At 42.1% G+C, this 12,571-nt stretch overlaps 1 protein-coding gene across 4 annotated transcripts in view; it reads right to left on the bottom strand.

Moving 5' to 3' along the window:
- ECPAS (Ecm29 proteasome adaptor and scaffold) overlaps positions 1-12,571 on the bottom strand; it is a 66,805-nt gene that overhangs the window by 11,730 nt on the left and 42,504 nt on the right. For all 4 annotated transcript variants that reach the window (XM_052775976.1, XM_052775975.1, XM_052775977.1 and 1 more), the window contains 11 exons: positions 12,271-12,325; positions 11,379-11,493; positions 10,364-10,429; positions 9,992-10,109; positions 7,890-8,057; positions 7,186-7,265; positions 6,329-6,434; positions 4,983-5,030; positions 3,834-3,955; positions 2,540-2,690; positions 1,548-1,613 (listed from right to left, as the gene is read on the bottom strand). In XM_052775976.1, coding sequence (XP_052631936.1) covers positions 1,548-1,613; positions 2,540-2,690; positions 3,834-3,955; positions 4,983-5,030; positions 6,329-6,434; positions 7,186-7,265; positions 7,890-8,057; positions 9,992-10,109; positions 10,364-10,429; positions 11,379-11,493; positions 12,271-12,325 — 1,095 coding nt within the window. The remainder of the gene's footprint in view (positions 1-1,547; positions 1,614-2,539; positions 2,691-3,833; positions 3,956-4,982; positions 5,031-6,328; positions 6,435-7,185; positions 7,266-7,889; positions 8,058-9,991; positions 10,110-10,363; positions 10,430-11,378; positions 11,494-12,270; positions 12,326-12,571) is intronic.

The raw sequence follows: 12,571 nt of genomic DNA, 5'->3' as shown, positions 1-12,571 counted from the left end.
AACTCCTTTTGGGGAGGGGAAGAGATGCAAAGGTGTGCATGTCTTAGGCAAAACCCAACATTCCCACAACTGTCTGAAACCCTGAAGCAGTAACATATCCAAACTAGACAATGAAATGAAACTAGTCAAGACAGTTTTTAAACAGGTCAAGACAAACAAGTGGTATAAATGACATAAAAGTACAGGAGGGATGTTACTGATATCGTTTCTCATCTCCTACGCCTAAATGCCACTGGGCAAAACAGAAAGCCTCATGTTACCAGCACTCTCTGTAGCACACTGTCTGCAGAGGGGAGATCCATCCTCTAGCAAATTCAAGGATCACATACTAACTGAAGGTAACCCTCTCTGAGCTTCAGAAGTTAGAGCAGCTGTCGCTTCCCCCCCCTGCATTGGTATGGTGAAGGGAATAGTCCATTATATCATATAAACTCCCAGCCAGCCCCAGAATATAGAGGAATAGAGAGAAGGTTGCTCACAAGCCAGGACATCTTCACGCTATCCCTCCCCTCCCCTAGGAAATCCAAAGCACCGATCAGGGTAGCACAACTGTCCCCCCCGGGCTGGTGGGGGAGAGGCATGGCCTGGAGGAGGGACAGCAGCAGCTGCTGCAGCCTGCAGGGTGGCAATGAGTACGCTTTTCCACGGACCCTTTCATTCCCAGCCACTTTACACACTATTTATAGAGAGCAGTCCACCTGACACCAAAATGCAGCTCCACACGCTGTTATATACAGGAGGGCTTGCTGTCGTTACTTTTCCATAAGCACAGGAAACAAAGAATAGCTCTGGTGGCCACGCTTCTAAAGCTTGCTCAGCACTCACAGCCCCTGCCTGCTCGCACACCCCTCACTGTGTGCAGTGCCTGAGCAGAAAAGAAGCGTCTTTTCTTTGGGAAGGGACAGGCTCTTACAGAGGGCAGGGAACTCTGCCAAGACAGACCCTACAGCACAGTGTCTGGGCATCATCAACTACTCCAGCAGCAGGAAACTATGGTGCAAAACACCAGCTGCTGACAGTGCTTTCAGTGATATCAGCATTTTCTCTAAATATCTCTACCATCAAAGCACCGGCAACGCCCAGGTAAGGATACCTAAGGCACCATGAGGCAAGGGTTGGACAGCATTTTTGCCTTAAGAACGGTAACTACCATCAGTTGGAGGCCCAGGTGAGAACCTGGTTGTGGAACAGTGGGCCAGAGGATAAAGGAAAATGGCAGCTAGCATAATCTGGAACCAGCTGAGCCCCCATCCAAAGAAAAGCACTTGAAAGATGCCCTCTTCATCAAAGCAGGCAGGTCTTCAGGTGGAGAAACAATCCATGTGACTCCAAATGGAGCCAAGGTTATTCACAATTGATCTGAGGAGCAAGCTGTGGCGACAGCATGAGAGAAGTCAGTACATGAAAAAGAAGGTGGGCAGACATCCACAGGGTGATGTGATAATAAAATGAACCCTGAAGAGGTATTCTGTAAAGCTCCCACTTCGATTCCTGTTCTTCTCCTACAACATACCTTACACTGGAACCCATCTGAATCAAGTACTTACCATGTTAATGGTTTCCATCATGGGAGATGACTTGACAGCACTAAGTCTGGCACTATCCACTGCAGTCTAAAAAGAAGGAAAAAAACAAAACCAAGTGTAAACTCAACATGAAAACAGTGGAAAGGGCAGTATCAGCTATAACTCACTACCTCACAAAACTCAAACCAAAACCCATTTCAGAGGTATACAGACAGAAAGTAATTACATCTACAGACCATGAAAGTCTCCCTTTCAGAGGCAGGTGGATGTTCTAGCTGGAGTACAGGAGCTAAACCATGCACTCCTGACATCACGGAAATGACAAAAAGGAAAAATAAAAAAAGAAAATAAGGAAAAAAAAGGAAAGAAAGAAAAAAGGGAAAAGAAAAAAAAGAAAAAATCCCACTTTGACCTATTGTTCACTCCTTTCTCATTTGCAAAGGCTAGAGTTTGACCCCTTTCCCTCCCCACAATGAAATTAGCTACATTTGCTTCTGAACAGTGGGTTTCAGTCACTTTCCCAGAAGACTGCTACTGATTTATATGATTCTTTGAGAAAGATCCAAGGACACAGCGCTGACAACATCCACCTCCAGCCCACAGTGCTATGGCACACCTTCTAATGTATAAGTCCTGCAGTTAATCCCCTGGGAAAAACAGCAGCAAAGTTTGACAGTACAGGTGCATTCCAGATAATTATTACAGACTCTCTCTTCACCTGTTTCACTGTTGTACATGGAGTTGAAGTGACATTTAACACCAATTCTTAAGAAGATTGTTCTTCACTTTCTGAAATATGTGGTTGTCTAGTGAATAAAAAAAATCCCAACCCTTCAAAAAAACCCCCACATTTGTCCAGCCATATTGCAATGACCAAACTGTTTTTAGTAACTTCTTAGCTATTTCTCTTTGCATCTTTGAACAAAAATTTGCTGTTTTTCTGCTCACTGAATGAAGCTTAAATCTTTGTTATCTCTGTTCTGTTGATACTTTCCCATTATAATTGCACTTACTTTCTCCTGATCTGTTGCAGAAAGACTCAAATAATTGAGAACTTGAGGCTCCAGCACACTTAAAGATTCCAGTAGGGCTGGGATAAGTCTTGGTGCATGAGGTTTCAGCATAGACCCAGCACTTTTACTGATCTTCACAAGAGTGTTAATGCTGAAAAAAGATCAAAGGGAAGGTCAACAAAGAAACACACAGACTTGGCTGAAAAACGTCTCTGGTCTGCTCTAATCCAGTACCAACAAAAAGGCCAATCCAGATCTCAGATACACCAATATAAATCTACCTGCAAACAAAAGTCTGTGTATTTTTCTGCTTAAGCAAAACCATACCCTAGCCCTGAGCTTCCAATTGATGCTATGCTTCGCACAGAGATTTCTTACTTTGGCCAGGGTATCACAAAGGGAATGGGCAAAGAGGCAGTACTACACACAGATGTAGGAAGAAATAACACATCTTCATGTTTTAAAGCAGCTCTGGGCAAAGTCACCCCAGAGACATCCATTATCTCTGCCCAAGAAAAAACAAATTACCATGATCTGTTCAAATCCCACTTGTCAGTTTCAGACTGACCACATCTCTCAGGCTGCATTTTGACAAAGGGTTTTCGTAGCTTCAAAAGGGATGAAAAAAATCAAGAAATATTCACTATCATTTGATTGGAGCTTTCTAACCTTTCTGGATAATCATGTTCAATAAAAGAAAATTATTTTTGCAAAGACCAGCTACACTCCAGGTCTGAATTTTCCAGCCTTTTTTGTCCTTCAAGCAAATGAAGGAATACACAAGGTTACAAAGTGACAAGCATATGAAGTCTCTAGACATCAAACCATTACATGACATAAAATGTATTTGAACAGTGTGACAAAATGCAGTCACCTCCGGGATGTGAACTGCCATTACTCACAACCAGTCATGAAATAAGATGCGGCTGTTTCAAGAACTACGGTGAGATTTTTTGTTTACAAGCAGAAGAGATATGCCAGTCCTTAAGGATAGCCTCAAGCACAGCAAACTGCTTGCAGATCAGTCTGCCGGTTGTACAGGGGGAAAGGAACTTCCTGCTGGGAACTGAATCTGGGCATTTGCAGAGAGGCCAGATACTCCCAAAAGATGGGTAGAGTTCCTGGGGCTGCTGTTTGAACTCAGTGGGGAAAGGACTCAGCAGGAAATCTGTTTTGGGGAGAAACTTGTCACTTCAAACACAAAGAACATTCTGCAGCTCAGGTGAATAAGCTGGGTCTCTTCGTGACAAATCATGAGCCCACTCCCAGGGACCTTACATGATGCAAAACTAACCTGAGAGATCGGACTTCAGCAACTGTGCTTACTATTCCTTTGTCTAGGAGGCAAGGGAGTAATACAGCTATCGTCTTCTGACCAGCTGCTCCTTTAGAGGGATCACACATCTTCACACAGACCTGGGGACAGGTGAGAATCAGTGTTGCAAGCATGTACAAACCTCCTGCTCAGACTCCATTAAAGCACCTTCTCCATCAGACAGACAGAAGAAGCCAACAGTAACTACAGCAACTGCTTACAGCCAAACCTAGGCTCTGTTACACCTTCATTCTCCTCTCCAGGATGTACTTAAGCCCTAATCCACATCCCTAAAAGGAGTTTCAGCTACAGTCAGCTTCCAGAAAAGGCAAATTCAGAGCCTAGCAGGCCTTGATCTGCATCTGGATGAAGAGATGGACCAAATGACCTCTCAGTTGAGGAACAGCCTATCTCAGCTACATGGACTCAACCATTCCATAAGGCAGAGCAGCAAGTCCCAGATCAGAACAGATTCTGCAACTGCAACAACGTTTTGGGACCAGATCACCACTTATCCCATTGAAATGTTGTGCTGCATGCATTGTGAAGGTTGTGATTTCAAACACAGCTCTTAAGATCTGTTTCCATTTCCACTGATGTGACTTTTTTAGAGGAATACCTAAAAAAATACTAAGTGATATGTGTACTACACCCAAAAAATCTTGTGTCAGTAACAGCACCAGAGAGTGAAGTCCAGACTGGATTACTCTGTTTCACACCAGTGAGGTTCCACTGGGCTTGGTCACCTAGATCAGTTGGGCTTGGCCAACTGTTGAAGTTACAGGAAGTTTCCTTAAATCCCACTCCCAAGTGGGGAAAAAAAGGACATGAGAGGAAAAAAACAGTTCATGATATCCCTCCTTTGGTTCTTTGGAGAACATTGCGTTATCCTCAAGCAGCAGAACTTCACCAGCATCAACAAAAGTACAGAAGAGTATGTGGTCAAGCTTATTATGATTGCTGTCTAGAGGGCTGTTCCATTCATCACAACTGCACCTTATACTAGAGATCTTCTCAAGACAACAGTCTAAGGTAAACAGGTCACTCCTGCAGATATGATAGTGAATGATTATCTGGCATCAAAACCATAAACGTCTCCATGTGCAAATGACAAAATTAGAGTTTTACCTTGCTTAAAGTTTTTAGGGCTAGCTCTGCTGCCTTTCGCACAGTCTCCTAAAAAAAGAAGTCAGCAACGCATAGTTACTATTTTTAAGTCTTCTATAGAATGATTCGTATTAATTGATAAGTGTAACACTAGTACTGAAAAGGCTATATTCATCACCAATACTTAATATAATAACTTTCAAAGAAATTTTCAAAGAGTATCTGGTCTACTCAGTGATAAATACATTAAAAATCCTGCCTGCCACCGCCAGGTTCTCTGTGCTTCTGTTCACATTTGTCTCTGTGGTATTATTTTACTGGTTGTCCTTTTCAAAACCAAAAAACCCACAAAACAAAACAAATGCCAAACAAACAATAAAACCCAAAACCAAACCCCCAAAAACCAACAGAACCTTCTACGGCAAAAAGAAGTATATAGTGCTTTGGGTATGTTTTACCTCCTCCTCAATATAATGCCTGTTGCTTAGTGATGCTTTACTCAACTGAATGTCTAGGACTAGAGAAAGATGGACTAAAAGCAAACAGTAAAATTAGTGCAGCTCTGGTGGCACGTGAGACCACTACCAACTAGACTCTTTAACTTTACTTGTATTGATGAATTAAGCAGTATCTAGCAATATTCCTGGGTACTGAAACACAACCACCTGGACTGGTAATGTCTTAGGATGTTCTTAGAAAAAATCTGGCCTGCCACAGGTAGACCCTCCCAAACCATTTCCAGGAAAAATTCAGAAATTAGGCCTTTCCCAAAAGGCAGTTTGCAGTCAGTTGCTCTATTTTGGAGGCTCACATAGCTCATTAGCACTGAGGCAAAACAGCTCAGTTGGTTTCAGTGCCCAGGAACATTTCTGAACACACTACATCTACTAGTATGGAAGTACCTTCCTGGTACACAGGATCTTTTGGAAAACAGCTCAGCCTTGCTTAAGCTTGAGCAGAGAAGTCTGGATCCAGAGAGAACACAGCTCAAACCTGGAAGGACCCAAGGACTCTGACTTCATATACGCAAGTCATTTAAGCACACAAGCACGTTCTATATGTTTCTATACTCCAGAGTTAAGCAAATACTTAGGAATTCTTTTATATCCAGGAAAAATGCCGAACCATCAAGAATATGCACAGCAGGAATGAAAACCAACATTTAAAAACATGAGAAACATACACAAAGAATTTCCAAGGCGGCATGGAAATTTTAACTGCAAGGGGCCTGAATTTCTCGTCTGCTTAATACCCAAAACTCCCACTGGCTTCATCTTGACTTCTCATAGAATTTTTCTTTAAAGATCTCAGAGCTTGATCACTGTACTTTCTGTTGAAGACTCCTGTTCAATTATCCATTCCTTTACCTTAATGTCATCTTGCACTCTGAATAGGATTTCCCAGATCTCTGGAAGCTTGTCTATAATGTCATCCAAAGGTCTTCCTCTTAGTAAGTCATTCAGTGCCAGACAGCTGCAAACAAGGAATTTCATTTCCTTCACACGGTGTATTTATTTGATATAGTTGTATATACAGATATGTTTATAAATATAAGTAAATGGTTAAAAAAAAAGAGAACTGTTTCATACTCCTTATTTTCCTCAAACCCTAAATCTACTCTGTCATAAGAACGTCTCCTTTAGCTGAGAAAAAAATGCTCAGCCAGTCGGTGAAACAGGTGACAGCAAGTGAGAAAGGCTGCTGCAGTGAAAATTGCTGTTACAAACATTCCAGTTACAAAATTGTTTCAGATTTCTTTTCTGTAAGTATAGGATAAGAACAAAACAAAATGGTCTAAAGCCTGGAATTGAAATTAAAATGCAAGTTTTCAATACAGCATAACTACAAACCATTATAAACAAAAAGCAGTTTATTAAAAATCCTATAGCGACTGGCACCCTGCTGCCAAGTATGTATATGGCCAGACTGCAAGCAATTATTTCAAGTCCAAGGATAGGCAAGCACTTTGTGACCAGAAAACTCCTCCTTCAGAGGATGTTGTTTAGTATCATGCTCAAGCTACATGCAATAAAAAATTTCAGGCTCAATGAAACAAATAGCATCAAGATTGTATCACACTTGAGTGCAGACTACAGGATGGCTCTATCCTGCTGAAAAGACATGTCCTCTGTCCCCCCTCAACTTCTTCAGGTTAATAAGTTTATGGTGAAGAAAAGAAAAGAAGAGAGTTCAAAGAAAAATCTGTTACTTTTCCTAGCAATACCTGGATTCCCTGATCCTCCACAGACTGCTGGTTAGGTTACTGATCAAATCCTCAAGAATTTCCTTCATGTACTTATCAACCTATTATTAAAAAAAGGAAAAATCATGAAACAAGCGTGGACCATGCATCCTTGTCCTGTACTCTGAAAAAAAAAAAAAAAGTCCTTTTGGACAATACAAGCTGCTTCCAGCCACAACAGATGAACTAATGCTTGCCAGAGCTGACTACGCATAAACTTACTCTGACTTTGCTTTAGACATGCCTTTCTCTGCACTGCTTCAGGGCTTAAGGCTGTGACAGAGATGACAAGAAAGGAGGAGAGGCCCTCAGTCCTTCTATTTAGATGCTCTTGCTCTAGGAAGGGCATCTTAGACCACAAGGATTCCTGAAGAGCTTCTCATAAGCAATATCAAAGCAATATCGCAGTGTGGGAAGACCTCACTTTAAGTAAAGTAGATCATAAACTTGAATACTGGCAGCAGAAACAAGGTCTGCAATATCCTTTCATATGTAAGAGGCAGTGCAAAACCTCTGCGCATCCTCCAGCTCATCCACGGATTCAAGCACCTCTTTCTCTGTAGGACAATACCTCAACCCTTTCTGCACAGCCCCTCCTTTCACAAGATGCAACTGTCCTGTGAGGATCTCTGAGGTGCTGCTGGCTAGCAGCAAACCCACCACTCTGCACTTTGCTGCTCACTCACCATTGACTTGTCAGTGACCAAGGCATTCCAAATGCTGGTCATTGCCTGTCGAATGCCCAGGTTGGGGTCAAACTGGTAACGGTAGAGCCGGGGAAGAAGCTGGGGCAAAAATGGAGCCAGCTGCTCTCCAGCCTTGGCAGCTATCACATTGAAACCAAAAGCTGCTCCCTGAAATGATGACAAAAGAGTATTTGTTGAAACAATCTGCTCACTCACTCAGTTATTGCTCCTGGGCACGCCACAGTCAGTGGCAGAGTGGACTGACACAGTTTAGATTTAGACCAAATCAAAAGGACTAGAATGGTACCAGAATTAGCCCCCCATCAGTGCCACAGTACCACAGTGATCTCAAGCATACAATCACACTCAGCAGACAACATACTACTTCAAAACTTCCTTCTCTCCAACCTTCGTTTCAAGATACCAATTGACCTCATTTGCAAAAGTGGTGGTGGAGAATTTCAACAATGAAGATTTGAGTATGTTCCTCTGAAAGAGATTCTTTCTCAAAAAAACTGGTGAGGGTGGGCCACTGCTTCTCTAGAACTCTGCTGCATTTAAAAGAACTAGAATAACTTAGGAACTGAAAAACTAAAAATAAAACAACTCTACCTTAGCTCTACAACCTGAAATTTCTGAGGATTATCATTTTGCATGTGTCTATATCTACTTTAAACTCAAGTATTCTTCCATACTCTTTTTTCTTTCTCCGACACTGTCAATTCCACTGACAATTCTAACACAGTGGAACTGATGCTCGCCCTTTGCTCGTGAAGTCCTATGGGATTTGGCAGGATAGCCCAAAAAGAAATTGCTCAATACAGGCAGTGCAGTGACTGGCTCTAATGACTTCATGTTTCCTGACCTGCAGTGTCAAAAGCTGCCACTCAAAACCCCATGCTAGAGATTTCACAGGACAGTGTGTGCTGTCTGGGTTAGTCTAGAAAAGGAAGAGTAATAAAAAACACGCTCTCAGTTAGGACCACTGCTCTGATAAGCAAGAGGCTACAGAAAGTATAAGGAAAAGGGAGGCATCACCTGCAAGGCTCTGAACAGCTTGCTGTGCCTAGCTCTTGTGTGGAGGTTTGGAGCACAGACTTCCAGATGCCCCCTTCAACTTAAATGATTCTCCAAATTCCTCAAATGCCAAAGGTCAATGTACAGTAGCTGAGTGGATTTTCTTGACTCATCCTAGCTGGTGAAATTCCACAAGGGTCAGGAACCTAACTCTGCTCCTGTGCTTCTGAAGTCCCAGTGCCAAGACAGGGAAGTCTTGAGAGACATGCTGACTTGTCAAACTCTGGATGAAAGTTAAGGCTGGGGCTTGTTTTTTGCACTAAGTGGTGTTGCCAAAGACTCAAAACCTCAGGTAGCAAGCATGAAAGGTGCAATACAGTAGATGCAGCTACCTGGGTCTTCTGCATGAAAGCACATAAAAGGAGCTCTGCCTGCTCCAGGGACAAAACAAGTTCTTCCATGCTTATGTAAAGCCCATGAAAAAGTCCTCAGGGTTAAAGCTCTGAAAAGTATATTTAAATCTTCAAATTTATGATGCTGCTTTTTTTGGCAGGAAGTGGATCCAATAGTATTTTGGCTTTGCTAAAGTTCCCAGTAGCTTTAAAATATCAAGACTTGAGTTGAAAAAGGAGACTTCTGACAACAGTGATTAAACTGGTGTATTGTCAACTGGCTTTTTAGCAACTTATTGCTGAATGCTTCTTGCTCTGCCTTTTTACGTAAAAGGTCACTTTATCTGGCATCTGAAAATTCATCCAGTTTTGAAAGTATTATCTCACTGTTTGAACACATCAAGACCTGGCCTCTAAGCACACTCAAAAGTACAAGCAAAGGATCACAGTTGATTCAGAGGGGAATGTAGGATGACACGAACCTTGTGATACCAATTCTTTTTGTAAGAATTTCAAGTAATCCTAAATTTGTTTTGCAGGCTGGTACATTTGCACTGGACCTGACACCAAAGTGTGAACAAATGGCCTCCATCTACAGTTATCCATAAATCACATAACCAGAGCTAAAGAAATGCAGTTGCTGTTTCCAGAGTTCACAGTGGGAATGAAAGCGGCATGAAAGCAGCAAATTACCTTCCGAGAATTCCACATGGCATGATGGTTGGCCAGATTCATGAATTTGTACACCAGGTCTGGTTGATTGAGATCACTCGCCAGTGAACAAAGCTCCTTGTAGGTAGACAGGCCTTGACTTTGGAAAGCAGAAGGGAAATCAGTGTCACTATTTTTAGCTACACAAATGCCATAATAGCTAAAGCTATAGTCAAATCACAGCCTAAAGCAGAGAGAGAGAGGAGTGAATACCCTATCTGTGCTAGAAGAAAATAGCCTTGGTAACTTAGAGAACAAGAAGGAACAAAAACCTCAGGAAGCAGATTTATAAGCAAGAGAATACTGTTTCAGCACTGACTGTGTGTCTGTCATTGAGACTGTCAGTAAACTTACCCATCTGGGGTTTTGCTCAGGCCACCCTGAAACACCACAGTTTCTCCAGTCATCTCATGTTTGGCTCTGGTAGAAAAGAGGTCCAGTATTAGCTTCAGCAAACTCTACCCTTGAATTGCCCGCACGCTACAGAACAAATTAATTTGTTTTGCTTTATTAACTCAGTAACTGCTTGTTCTTTCAGTTCCAATCCCATAAAAAACATACAGGTGTGCAAAGCCACACACACCCCAAGGAATTTCATTAACCTGCATCATGTGTAATGTTAAAGAGATGCTGCAGAAAGTTTTGCTGTGCAGTCAGAAGGTAAAAAGTCAAAACACTGAATGATGGCTTTTTATTTCTGCCCAGACACAAGCCATATAATGGACAGCAAATCTCTACTTCAAAATGAAAAAATACAATTTCTATTCATCTAATCTCTTCCTGTTTACCACCACTGGATCCCCATGCTCCCAGCCTAGGATTTTGTCATTCATAGTGGCCACACCCACACCAGGTTACACAGGAGTAGGTTGTTAAAGAGCATTTCCAGCACTGACTGACATAATTACTAGCCAGGAGTCCTGCAAGACCAGCATTTTTCTCACCAAAGCTGACAAGTGACCGTTAACAACACTTTCTCAGCAAAAGGTACATTTCAGGCACAAGCAAGTCCCCTCTTCTGCAATATTCACGTTGTGCAGAGTTGCTGCAACTGGTCATTGTCCTTTGCAATTACACAATGCAGCCAGTAGGAAATCTAACCAAACCCCAACAGATTTGAACTGCTTGAATCAGGACTGAATCATTATTTTGAAGCGTTGTTGAATGGAACAAAACCAGAACAACTTCAGTCACAACAAAGTCTAAGCTGAATTAAGAAATGTCCCAGTCTGACCCACTGGGAATATATGGATATTGATTTGCCCTTGGCCACAAAACATCCCTTTCCACACACACGAGAGGCACATTTTTGTTCCCATCAGACACATAGCTCAGAGTACTCTCTCACTGTGTTCTGAGCTCACTGTACCTTTTCCCAGTCATAAGGGTATCAACAAGTGTGGTGACTAGCTCTTGCTGATCCTGTTCACTTCCTAGTTCATATATCAGCCCAAGACCTTTTGAAGCAACGTCTTGACTAAGCTCTGCAAGAGATTTTACAATGTAAAATTAAAGATAAGTATGTAATTAAGTAACACACAAATTTAAAAAACAAGAGTCAAGCAAAATCATGATCTAGCAAATGGAGCTCTCACAGCTCTCCACTTTAGAGCAGATCTAGTCTGGCAAAGCACAAGCTTTGCATCCTGAAGCAGCAATTTGTTCTGAATGCATATCCCCCATCAAATTAGGTGACATCTTCGTGTTAATATTGTCACTGCATGTTTTGATATAACACAGAGAGTTCCAAGAGCCGCAGGTATTCTGACACACTGCTGGCCCCTGAAATTCAGCAAAGTTAATGGTAATACTCTCTTCAACTTCAGTGAGCTTCGGATAGGCTGCTGGATGCCACCCCTTCCACTAGCTGCCATGGGTAGACCTATAAGTCAAAATCTGCTAGCTTAAAGAGGGCTTAGAATTCCTGTCCATGCAGAACTCTGTGATACGCATCTTGCTGCCCAAAGCAGAGCAAAAGTAGCACCACTGAACAGTTTCTGTTATTACAGTCTGAAGGGGCAAATGCAGAAAAACACTTGTGCTTGGCTAGCAAAGCACAGAAAAAAGCTGTGCTTATCTCTACATGCGATGTCTAGAAAAGAAATCATTCCTACTACATCAGAAATGGGATGCTTCTACAGTCATCTTTCAATGCCGACTGACAGAGAGGATGTAGGTGACTTCCTGCCTGTTCAAAGATTCCCTCTGTTCTGTTAAAAGCCTCCCAAAAGACACAACTCTTAAGATGTGATAGTACTTACCATCACTATCTGACAGAATTGAAACAAATGCACTTTGAATATCCTTGAGATGAGACTGTAAGAGGAGAAAAAAGGACATTATTTTTATCTCAGGTTTTGGATCCTTTGTCTGGTCTCAAGGCAAGTTCCTAACAGATAAACAGAGGCTACTGTATCAATCGAGTTGCCTATTTGAGCTTCACCTGCAACATGAACGGCCCTCCTTTCCAGACAGGTAAGCAGCAGCCTGACATTCACAGAAGAGAACAGTTATTTGTCCAGCACCCTTTTATAGCTACCATGCCATTAGTAAGCCACACAT

The sequence above is a fragment of the Harpia harpyja genome, chromosome Z (assembly GCF_026419915.1).
Source record: "Harpia harpyja isolate bHarHar1 chromosome Z, bHarHar1 primary haplotype, whole genome shotgun sequence".
Taxonomy (NCBI): domain Eukaryota; kingdom Metazoa; phylum Chordata; class Aves; order Accipitriformes; family Accipitridae; genus Harpia; species Harpia harpyja.
Note: the sequence above shows the minus strand (reverse complement) of the source record. Positions and strands in the feature narration are given on the sequence as shown.